At 40.9% G+C, this 12,040-nt stretch overlaps 1 protein-coding gene across 6 annotated transcripts in view; it reads left to right on the top strand.

Annotated features, from left to right (window-relative positions):
• The window catches only part of LOC138959151 (uncharacterized), a 47,867-nt gene that overhangs the window by 3,284 nt on the left and 32,543 nt on the right, over window positions 1-12,040 (top strand). For 4 of the 6 annotated variants that reach the window (XR_011453644.1, XM_070330524.1, XM_070330519.1 and 1 more), the window contains exons 4-14: window positions 577-729; window positions 1,987-2,410; window positions 2,918-3,057; window positions 4,094-4,481; window positions 4,719-4,874; window positions 5,424-5,491; window positions 6,107-6,245; window positions 7,369-7,415; window positions 7,992-8,045; window positions 9,015-9,179; window positions 10,566-10,792. Coding sequence is in view for 5 of the 6 variants with exons in the window: in XM_070330524.1 (XP_070186625.1) it covers window positions 577-729; window positions 1,987-2,410; window positions 2,918-3,057; window positions 4,094-4,481; window positions 4,719-4,874; window positions 5,424-5,491; window positions 6,107-6,245; window positions 7,369-7,415; window positions 7,992-8,045; window positions 9,015-9,179; window positions 10,566-10,792 (1,961 nt within the window). In the remaining variant the exon portion in view is untranslated. The remainder of the gene's footprint in view (window positions 1-576; window positions 730-1,986; window positions 2,411-2,917; window positions 3,058-4,093; window positions 4,482-4,718; window positions 4,875-5,423; window positions 5,492-6,106; window positions 6,246-7,368; window positions 7,416-7,991; window positions 8,046-9,014; window positions 9,180-10,565; window positions 10,793-12,040) is intronic. The other 2 variants (XM_070330520.1, XM_070330522.1) reach the window with 2 other exon arrangements.

Here is a 12,040-nt window from a genome sequence, read left to right on the forward strand (position 1 = left end):
GACACTGTTGAAACAAATTGGAACTAGTCTGCATGAAACACATGTATTTTACAGCTTTTTGGCTCACGTAAGTGTAGCCTATGCGATCGTAACTTTGTCTGTCTGTGCGTGCGTGCGTGTGTGCGTGCGTATGTGCGTGCGTGCGTGCGTGTGTATGTCTGTGGTAGAAACTTTAACATTTCGTCATTTGAAGACGTCACATTATGGCGTAAGAGGGTTAGACGTCACGCGAAGGAATTACTGAACGTCTCGGTCATTGTTTTTTTGTGCGGGCCGAGACTAGTTGGCAGTCGTGTCCCTGTAACTTTGTAAGTAGGCTACATGCAGACAGACAGATCTAGATCTAGTGTCTCGCTTTCTTGCACAGTGTCACCTATGCTTACTATGTGTGTGTGTGTGTGTGACTGAGTGATTGAGTTTGTGTTACTGTTTGTCGATTTCTTACGTGATCCTTGAAGGCTTCGCCTCTTGTTTCTGTTGATTTGAATAATGATGGAGGATGAGGAATATCCTGTCAAACCATTAACAGCTTCTGCTTCGTAATAAAATTGATTTTGTTTAACTTTGCGCTTTCAGGTGATGAGAAAGCTGAACACTGAGTTGGCGTATGCTCGATCAGATTTAAACGAGGCCCTGTATAAAGGAATCGGTGACATCAACGCTGCCCGTAAAAGAGTCATTTGGCTTGAGGACAAGATGGGGGAGCTGTGTGGCAGAAAAAGACTGAAGGTAATGCATCAATCAGGGAAAAGCTTTGAAAAAAGGAGAGAATCTACAATGGTATTTGCAATGTATTAGGCCCCTCTGAGTAGAGAACACCAGCTCTAGCACTCACAAGAGGACACCTTGTCTTCACCCTTTGTCTATTGAGCTCACCAAAGTAAACCTGTTGTGAGAGGACACGTGAGATGTAAGGAAACTTTGGGTTAGTCTCAAGGGTGTTCTTTCATCACAGCTACCATGGGATATCATATGTTTTGACATTTCCATGCATATTTATGTTAACCATGTTTCGTCACACACACAAAGCTCATTCCACTGCAGCTTACATGAGTAGGAAAGAGAATGAGTCAGTGAGTTTGCCTGATTGACTTGAACCTTCATGGTAATTAAGTAATTAAGGGTTATTTTGTGTAGTTAGCTTGTAACAGAACTAACACTTTGTCTGCAGCTGGGGTTTTAATGTAAAAAGGTTATTCTGGAGTAACTAGTTCTGCTTTTTTTAAAAGTATTATTTCATAGAGACAAAATATATTTAATGTAAAAAAATTAAAATGCAATGTTTTGCATGAGTTGCGCCATTCTGATAATCCTCGCTCCACGGCTGTCGCCAGTTGTTTCTCTGACCGGACACGAAAGTCCTACGCGAATCTATCAAAACCAGAATACAGAGTTATCTCCCATATGTTGTTCACAAGCAGTGTTCGCGAGACAAAAATGATTGCAGATTGGCCGACTTCGACAGTGATCTCCGTTCTGTTCTTCACAGTTATGATAAAGACATCGTTCTAAGGTCAAAACAAGTCGAAATTTTGGGACTGCTGCCGGAAGGAGACCGTAATATATGGTTGCATCACTGTACAAAAAATCGTCTGCTCCAGGGAGCGCCGAAACCAAACAGTTGATTATCACGTGACACTTGTGCCATATTTAGAGTTGTTTGCACAGTAAATACATCCGCGAAAAATAGCTCGCTTGAAACTATCTAAAATAAAAATTCCTCTGTAATTTAGAAATGACAAAACACCATGAAAAATCATTATCGACGATCGCGAATCTGCTTACATCCATAACACATTACAAAAAGCTCTAAATATGTAAAAAAAAAATCGGTTTCGAAACTCAAGGCATCCTGTCAGGGAGAGAATGAGCCGAACTCATTTTGACCTGAGGTCAGGATGGAGTTGCGCATCATTGTAAGAGTGCATGACCAATCGATTGCCTGAACATGATTTAATTCTTACATTGGTGTTGTCTCTTTTCAAGAGTCGGCCAATTAATCGCCTGCATCGCGACTACGATTCAGGGTCCGACAGTGATGAAGGTCGCCCCTTGGACAGCGCAGAACGAATTGCACATGGAGACCGTGATCGTGAGCGTACACGCTCTCTGGCACAGATCCTGGGCAGCGACTTTGGCTTGACCAGCACAGACACTGAAATGAAACTCTCTGGGGGCCGCCTGCCCGACAGCAGTGACTCTCACGGCATCAGAGGCGTTGACTTCAGTGATGACTATGGGAAGCTGACCGACGCCAGTGTTAAACCATTAGATGTTTCACACCAGCCCCGTCGCTCCATCCACCATGGTTTTCACAGTTCTCTGGAGATCAGTCCCAGGCTTGAGGGGGCAGAGGGAAAAGAAAAAGTGCACCGCCACTTGTATGCATCTATGACCACTTTAACGTCAGGTATGTTTTTAATTCACAAAAAGGTTTTCCGGAAAACTGACTGAAAGCTTTTGGAGAATAGACAAATCAAATGAATAAGTTCAAACAACAAAAACAACAACAAAGAACATTCAACTTTGACCATTCAGAACTGTCAGGGGAAATTAGATAATTTTGTTTCTCAGTACAGTTTCAAGTCTTTTCTCTCTGTAGAAGCAAAAGATATTGCAGAACATTTCTAAGATTTTGTATTTATTTACAGTTAAAACTGTCCAACAAAACTATTCAGTCAACAGGATAGTTGGGTCCATGTTTGATAAACTCAAGTGTGCACACGACACATTCACCGCCCTTCTCTGTCATGTATATTTGTGTGCAAATGCACACATTTGCATAGTGGAAGACCTTCCAGCATCACATTCTGATAGGCACACATGCATATGGAAGAAGGACTTATAACCATTTGCGACTGATTGACTCTAGAAGGTTGAAATTAAGCTTTTTTGTGTCAATTTATTTCTTGGACAGGCCAAGAAGACATTGCTGAAGAGTCTTCGGGTGATTTCTCTCCCCTGAAGGAAGTGTCTGTTCCCGACACCTCAGAGGCGACTGGCAGTGTAGGTGGGGAGGATGGGGACATTGAAGCATCACCTGAAAACTGGCAACAGGTAACATTCATTACGCACTGTACGTCAAGTCTTCGTGTGTTTTTGTCTCCAGTTTTGTGTTTGTTTGTTTGTTTGTTTGCTTAACGCCCAGTCCACCACGAAGGGTGATATCAGGGCGGTGCTGCTTTGACATTTAACGTGCGCCACACACAAGACAGAAGTCGCAGCACAGGCTTCATGTCTCACCCAGTCACATTATTCTGACACCGGACCAACCAGTCCTAGCACTAACCATATAATGCCAGACGCCAGGCGGAGCAGCCACTAGATTGCTAATTTTAAAGTCTTAGGTATGACCCGGCCGGGGTTCGAACTCACGACCTCCGCTCACTGGGCGGACGCCTTACCACTAGGCCACCGTGTTGCTGTCAGTTTTGTGTTGAAATGTACAACGGAACAGATAACATTTAACATCACAGTGAAGCAGTCCCATTAGATTGCTGTGTGGTTTAGTAATGCCAGAAAGTGTCTACAGTTATTATTACAGTTTAATTTTCTCATTGTCACTAGTGTGTGATTTTTTTTCTTCTTCTGCGTTCGTGGGCTGAAACTCCCACGTACACTCGTGTTTTTTGCACGAGTGGAATTTTACGTGTATGACCGTTTTTTACCCCGCCATTTAGGCAGCCATACGCCATTTTCGGAGGAAGCATGCTGGATATTTTCGTGTTTCTATAACCCACCGAACTCTGATATGGATTACAGGATCTTTTTTGTGCGCACTTGGTCTTGTGCTTGCGTGTACACACGGGGGTGTTCGGACACTGAGGAGAGTCTGCACACAAAGTTGACTCTGAGAAATAAATCTCTCGCCGAACGTGGGGACGAACTCACGCTGACAGCGGCCAACTAGATACAAATCCAGCGCGCTACCGACTGAGCTACATCCCCGCCCGTGTGTGATTTAATAATGCATGCAAAAAATAGAGTGCTAATGTCAGATAGAGAGCAATCTTCAATAATAAGTCTCCTTCATGTGTATTACTAGGAACACCACATCCCCGCCATAATAAGCCTCCTTCATGTGTATTACTAGGAACACCACATCCCCGCCCCACCAGAGTCAGATGAGGAGGAGTCAGAGGAAAGTGAAGGAGACTCTGATGGTTCAGACAGCGAGGAGGACACAGAGGAAGGTTCCCCTGTTCACCACCTTGAACCTGACTCACAGTATGAAGCAGACACGCCCAAAACCCCACAGAGCCGAGGGCAGGATGGATTCTCTGAGGATGAGGAGGAGGAGGAAGAAGAAGAGGAATCAAGTGAAGAGGAGAAGAAAGAAGAAGGAGAAGAGGGTGATAAAGGACAGGTACAGAAGACTTTCATCACAGAGGTAGGAGTGGTTGACACGAAAGGCAAGACCCCAGTGTCTAAACCACATGTCAAGATTGAGTCGCCAAGAAAAGAGGCAGTGAAGGAAATAGGTGAGTCAGCTTCACAGTACATATATATTACAGCTGTCTTCTTTCTTATGAAAAACATGCTTGTACAATTGTTTTATTCGTTCTTTTGGGACCTAAGTGTGTGTGTGCGTGTGTGTGTGTGTGTGTGTGCGTGCATGTGTGTGTGCATGCGTTCATGTTTGTTGCGTTTCTTCATTGTTGAGATAGCATATACGCTTTTTCAGTTTGTCCTGAAACTGTCAAATTATATGTTGTCAGTAGTTCCAGAGGAGCCAGAAGACATTGGAACGGCGTATTGGCAGTCAGAGCACCACCGATTCGAGTACAGCAAGTTCTCCAGGATTTTTGGTGATGATGACCCCCTGTCTTATCACAAGGTGGGCCTGGCTGTTCCCGGATCCTTCCTTCGGAGATGTGAGTCTTGGTGTTATTCCAAATGTTTTGTGGAAGGAAACAGCCTCTGTATGTATGATTTGCATACTGTGGAACCCCCATTTTAAGACCTGATTTTCTCAGATTTTTGAAAGTCTTAAAAGGGTGGTTCCACTGTAGTGGACAGTACCAATTTATCTTTTGCTATCTGGAAGTTCAGGGAAACTTTACATTTAACTTGACCATTAGTTGTAAATTTAGGGCTAGGGTTTGGGGTTTCACTACATATATATATATATGTGATGTCATAGTGGATGTAAAATATGAGGTCAGAAGGTTGTGTTTATTTGTTTCTGTTTTTTGTTTGTTTGTTTGCTTCTCTTTTGATTTATTTTTATTTTTTCTCTCTTTCTTTGCTGAATTTGTTTTCTGAACCTGTAGGCATCATTTCTTTTTTAATTTGTAACCTTTTCTTAATGCTTTTTAAGACAGTTGTCATCATTGTTTGGTTCTTTTTCTGTTGCTCTTTTGCTTTATTGTGACACATTTCTCAGTTTTTTAATTTATTTTTATATTAATTTTTTTGTACAGGTGAAACAGATTTTACTGACCTTCCATGGAAGACAACACTGACAGCGAAGGACATCAAAGATATTCATGTAAAAACAAATTTAACATCTAAGTCATCTCAAAATCTTACAGAAGATATTATTTCATTACCCTGAATGGTTTGTTCATCTAAGGCTGTGGATATTCAGGGAATTGTGTTTCTGGGTAACCCACCACCCCCTCCCAACCCACTTCACTGTTGAGTATTATGAATGTATTACCGGTATCAATACCCCCACTTTGGAAAGACAGCAACATGTAACGTAAAACTGGTAATACAGTGGAACCCCCCCTTTGAAGACCTAAAAAAATCTGAGAAAATAGGGTCTTACAAAGGACGGAATCTTAAAATGGGGATAATTTTACATTGGCTAACAAAGGAAAGAAAACAAGGTCTGAGAAAATCGGGTCTTACAAAGGAGGGAGTCTTGAAATGGGGATAATTTTACATTGGCTAACAAAGGAAAGTCAGAAAACAAGGTCTGAGAAAATCAGGTCTTACAAAGGAGGGAGTCTTGAAATGGGGGTAATTTTACATTGGTTAACAACGGAAAGCCTGAGAAAACAAAGTCTTAAAAAGGAGGGAAGCTTAAATTGGGGGTTCCACTGTACTTTTAGTGGATGAAATTTGATTGTTTGAGTCATGCTGGGTGAATATTTTGCAGAGAGAGGCACTGGACAAGCTAGCGTTCAAGGTGCACAACATGCAGGAGAAGATCTACAATGCCGCCCAGCTGTCGGTCCGTCGCAAACCTCCGCCTGTTGATGGCCCTCCTGAAGCCAGCTTTCTGCAGAACATTGACAGTGAGTTCAACACACACACAAGTAACTGTTACAGTGGAACCCCCCTTTTAAGACCTCCAAAAATCTGAGAAAATCAGGTCTTAATACAAAGGGAGTCTTTAAATGGGGGTAAATTTACAGAGGTTATGAACAACTCTGAGAAAACAGGGTCTTAAAAGGGAGGAAGTCTAAAATTGGGGGGTCTTAAATGGGGATACCTTTCAATAAAGGACACTATAAGATGGTTGGTGGCTTGATGCCCAACAAAAAAGCTGGTCTGACAACAAGCCACCAAACATTTTTTTGGTCATCATTTTGGATGAGCAAAAGTATGCACAATAATACATGGGATCCCTATTCTGAACGTATATTTTATAATACAATTCAGTGCCCCAAATTAGCGCGTCAGAAGTTCGAGATAACACGTCATACTTGTCTGTCGCTTTTCTTCCAGTCTGAAAATGTACAGAGTTAATGACATCATATTTGCGAGTTCAGTAAGTCTTTGGCATATTCCTTGTCTTGTAAGTGTTTTATGACTTTTCGTTGTGCATTCGGCGATTACCGAAATAAGTTGCAAATTGACCATGAGTCGCCGCGGTAATTATCAACATTGATTGGGTCTTTGGGAGTAAATGCTTACAATTGTTGTCCTCGGAAACACAAATCCAAAGCCGGCTTTTACTTTAACAATCCACGTTTCACCTGACAGCTCAAACCCATTTACCACCTCGATTTGTTACTCGGTAACAGTGTTTTTTGTTACCCAGCTGGTTATGAATGAAAACTTGTGAAAATGATGACAAGTTATGTTGTCCCTCAGTCTATGCATTTGATCTAAGTATACCTGCCATGAGAGGATATTTGCAATGTAGACTTTTGTCTGATCCCATGGGTGTCCTCTCATCAGAGGTACGATGAAGTCAGACCTCCACAAATCTGTGAATTTTAAAATGGGGGTACATGTCAGAGGTTGTGAACAGAAAATCTGAGATAAAAGGGAGGGAGTCTTAAATTGGGCAATCTTAAAAAGGGGTTTTTACTGTACCACTGTACTTTACTGAAATATAATGAAGGAATTTATTTGTTACGAATATTTTGCCATTTAAAAAAAAATAAATAATTGATCTCATCTGTTTTGCAGAAGCAGCTTCTGATGCTGAGACTGCCCACCCTGGATTGCCCAAAAAAGTATGTAAATCTTCACTACGCATGCACTAATTTTTTCTGATATTATTATTTCTAATCAGGACTATTGTTTGTGACTGCAATTTTGAAGTTAATTAATGGAACACCTATTTCAGGATTTGAATACTGAGGTGTTCACGTGCATTGTCAATCTTCACTTTCCAACCACATGGACACATTTCCTTGAAAAATGCTGATCATTTGATATTTCATGGCTGCCTATTTTGTCAGTAATATCAATATGAGGCTTATATCGCGCGTATTCCGTGGGTTCAGTTCTAAACGCAGGGATTTTTTTATATATATTTTTTTATTTTTTATGCAATTTATATCACGCACATATTCAAGGCGCAGGGATTTATTTATGCCGTGTGAGATGGAATTTTTTTACACAATATATCACGCATTCACATCGGCCAGCAGATCGCAGCCATTTCGGCGCATATCCTACTTTTCACGGCCTATTATTCCAAGTCACACGGGTAATAGAAACAGGCAGCATACACATTCATACACATTTGGCAAACACAGATGATGTGTCTTATACATATGTTGTATGCATGGTTATGTGTATTGCAGCCCAGTACTGAGATGAGCAAAGCTCACATGAAGGCTTGTAGGTTGTGGGAAACGGTAATTTTTGTCATCGTAGTCTACTTTTGATCCCTTCCTTTGTTCTAGCTGTTTGCCATTGAGAGTATTTTGGTGTTAGATTTTGTTTTGTTTTTGTCGATAGAATTGATATGTGTAGAAGAAGCAACAGTGTTAGGCTGTAGCCAGGTATTCTGTGTTTGTTTCCACAATCTGTCAGTTTGTTTGTGCGATTGTGTGAGTGTGTTTGTGTATGTGTGTGCCTGTGTGCGTGCGTGTGTGCGAGGGTCTTGGTGGTATTTTGTACAGCAGTAATTTATTCTTAAACTGAAAAAAACATAAGAGAATAAAAAAAAAATGAAAGGAATCAAAAGGAGATTGGTTCCGCATAACTCTGACTTAACTCTATTACACATGTCGTATGTGCTTATTAACTTCCCTTTGTTTATCAGATCATAAGAGAATGTTACAGTGTTGCCCACCTTCTTTTTCTGTTTCCCCTTCTTTTTCTGTTTCTTATGAAGTAATTTTTTTTTCAACATAGTATTCCACATGTACTATTCAGGAAAGAACTAGACTGAGTTTAGAAGTTTATTATTTATTTTCTTTACTTCTCTTGTATTTGATGCTACATGTAATTATAATGCTTTGTCTGGCTTTTCCTTGTCCTATAATACTGAAAAGAAGATTTAGTTGAGCAATATGTGGTGTCCAGCTCTGGGCTGACTTTTCTTGCACTATTCTTTAAGTTGATAATTAACTACCCTGTCATATAAACCTTTGAAATTGGGCTAATGAACCAGTGCAGGTTACTTGGATTCTGTTAAATTAAATCTGAAAATAAGGGGAATAGATATAATGTTTACATTGATACAGGTATACATCCTTACCACATAGGACATATTTATGGTTAGTTCGTCTTAAAATGAACTGAGTGCACTGCAGTAGCCTTAAAGCTATAAGCGGCAAGTCAAATGGCTGTCATTGAATGGTATTTGTTTGTCCTGACAGTGCAAATCTTTACCAGTCAACTTCAACCAGCATCATCAGTTGACTCAAGAATCCATGGCAGTACCAAAATTCGAACGACAGTCAACAAACACTTCCACACCATCACGGCTGATCTTCTATCCTAAGACCATCCCTCCGCCCCAAGTGTTGCCAATCACACGAACTGTGAGTACTCCCCACTCCCCTAGGTTACTCAAACTGACTGACTTTTTGGCTCACGTAAGTGTAGCCTATGCGATGATAAACTTTGTCTGTCTGTGCGTGTGTGTGTGTGTGTGTGTGTGTGTGATAGAAACTTTAACATTTCCGAGTCTATGGATTACGTCAGTCTCGGTCAAAAGTGTTTGACGTGTGTGATAGAAACTATTTGAAGACGTCACATTATGACGTAAGAGGGTTAGACGTCACGCAAAGGAATTACTGAAAGTCTCGGTCAGTTATTGTGAGCGGGCCGAGACTACTTGGCAGATCCAGGGTCTCGCTTTCTTGCACAGTTTCACCTATGGCGCTTACTGTGTGTGTGTGTGTGTGTGTGTGTGTGTGTGTGTGTGTGTGTGTGTGTGTGTGTGTGACGGAGTGATTGAGTTTGTGTTACTGTTTGTCGATTTCTTACGTGAGCCTTGAAGGCTTCGCCTCTTGTTTGAGTTTAACGTCCTCTCAGGCTAACCTGCCCTTGTGACTACCTCTTTAAAGCAACTGCCTGCCCGCAACAACCACTGCGAAGGATCCCAGACGAGTTTGTCTTCTGACACTGTAATGCATCTTTCCATAGTGACAACCTCTCTTTAACGAACATTTGTTGTCGGTCCTTGGGGGTGTTCCTTATTGACAGGTTTGACTGGATTAGGACAGGTATTGGTAATACGCTGAATATGGTGTGATATTTTAACTCGAACAAGCCTACTGCAGCTGTTTTCTCTGACACTCTGGTATTAGGCTTGTCTCGTTAAAGTATCATGAGATGATCATGATGATGAGTTGTGAGAGATGATTATTGGATGTGTTTGTGTTATCCAAGCCCTGAGACTTTCACTGTGAGCTTGGGATCTTTATCGTGGGCATGTTTGCACACGGGAGTGTTCAGACACCAAAGAGAGTCTGCACAAATAAATTTCTCACCGAATCTGGGATTCCAACCTTTGTAAATAGCCATGAACTGGCTACAAAGCCATCCACTACCAACTGAGCTACAGTTACCTGCCCAGGTACTCCGATTTTTTTGTTAAAGAAAGAGTATGTAAGTGTCTTAATTGTTCCACTCCATGTTTTCTACTACCTGCAGTCAAAATGTGCTGTGAGGTGATTAAGCTGTCTCCCGCCATTATTTTGTATAGAAAGTGCTTATTTCCAACTGTTTACTGATCTCAAACAAAAAACAAATTGTTGTTAACATGCAGTCTTTCCATGATAAAGAAAGAAGTAAAGTCGCATGCCTTCTGTGTACTCATCTGTCCATTGATAGACTGAAGTCAACCATTACTTTTGATTCGTCTTGTGAAGGCATTCATGGTTTGTAGAGTGAAAGTGATCGACTCACGTTTGTTCCTTCAGAATCACAACAAGGAGTTTCCGCAGTTTGCCAGCTCTTTTGCGGAGCCAGATCCAGATCAACGCGCCCCTGCAGAGCGACTGGTCGACCAGCGTAACCTGATGGAGGAGACAAAGCTGGTGTTGTACCGTCAGAAACCCAAACCCAACACGCCCGGACCCAGCTCCATGGAAAGACGATTCCGCAAAATGATTGAGAGGGACACCTCCCAGAGTCAGAAATCATCAGCGTAAGTATTAATTTGCTTGAAAGACTTTAGTGAAACTTGTGTTTAAAGGGTTATACCCTCATTTTTCTTATTTTTTCATATTTATGTATGCATGTGTGGGTATTCTTATTTGCTTGTGGATCCTGTCTTCCTTAACATATTGCTTGTTGGTTATAGTAACATGTCATTTGCAGTCAGTCTTGTTCCCTCGTTGATCCCGTTTGGTTTGCTTTAACACAATTACATTGCCGATGTTTGTTTGCTGTGTACTTATTGATCACTAAATTTTGTATCCACTAAAATCAAACCAGACCAAACCCAACCCAACCCAACCAAACCAGAACACATTAACACAATCATGTGTTATGAGGTGTACATTTTTGATTTAGTCAAGTTTTGACTAAATGTTTTAACATAGACTGGGAATCGAGACGATGGTGGTGGTGTATGTGTGTATGTATAATGTGTGAGTGTATGTGTGTGTGTGTGGAGCAATTGAGAGAAAAGTACTCGACAGATCTTCATGAAACTTTGCATATAAATTCTTCCAGATGATATCCCCAGATGTGTGTTTTTCATTTTATTGATAAATGTCTTTGATCCGGCTTTTAGTGAAAGTTGAGGCGACCCTGTCACGTCCTCATTTTTCAATCAAATTGATGGAAATTAGGGCCAAGCGTGCAATCTTTGACTTAGTCCGGACTATGGGATTGCGTTTCAGCTTGGACAATCACAAATTGATAAATGAGCTTGGTCATTAAATTTCTCAAAATTCTAATTAAAATTAAAATTTTAATAAGTGAATCAAAATTTTGTTTATTGTGTTCTTTATTATTCACTGAATCCAAAAATATATAGCTATGACATATTTACTAGAAAAATTTGCTCAAAATGTAAGAACAATGGTTTACTCAAATTCGGTAAATCAAAAAATGTGATGACGTCATGAAATTGTGCAGAAGAAGCAACAGTGTTAGACTGTAGCCGGGTAGTCTGTGTTTGTTTTCTCAATCTGTCAGTGTGTGTGTGTGTGTGTGTGTGCATCGATGTTCATCAGCAAAGCTCTTGCTCACGTTTTCTGTCTAGCCAAAATGGCCGACTGGCTTATTTTCAAAGTTTGGAACTGTATTTTGTTTTCCCCTATCGGTGACCAAGTGACGCGATATGAAACTACGCGTTCGTAACTTCAATCGATAAATTCTCCACAGAATCGCGTCAGTGATGTTTAAAGGTGAGTAGTGTAGTGTCCTAAATTACCTAACCCCATCA

Source organism: Littorina saxatilis, linkage group LG2 (assembly GCF_037325665.1).
Source record: "Littorina saxatilis isolate snail1 linkage group LG2, US_GU_Lsax_2.0, whole genome shotgun sequence".
NCBI classification, from domain to species: Eukaryota; Metazoa; Mollusca; class Gastropoda; order Littorinimorpha; family Littorinidae; genus Littorina; species Littorina saxatilis.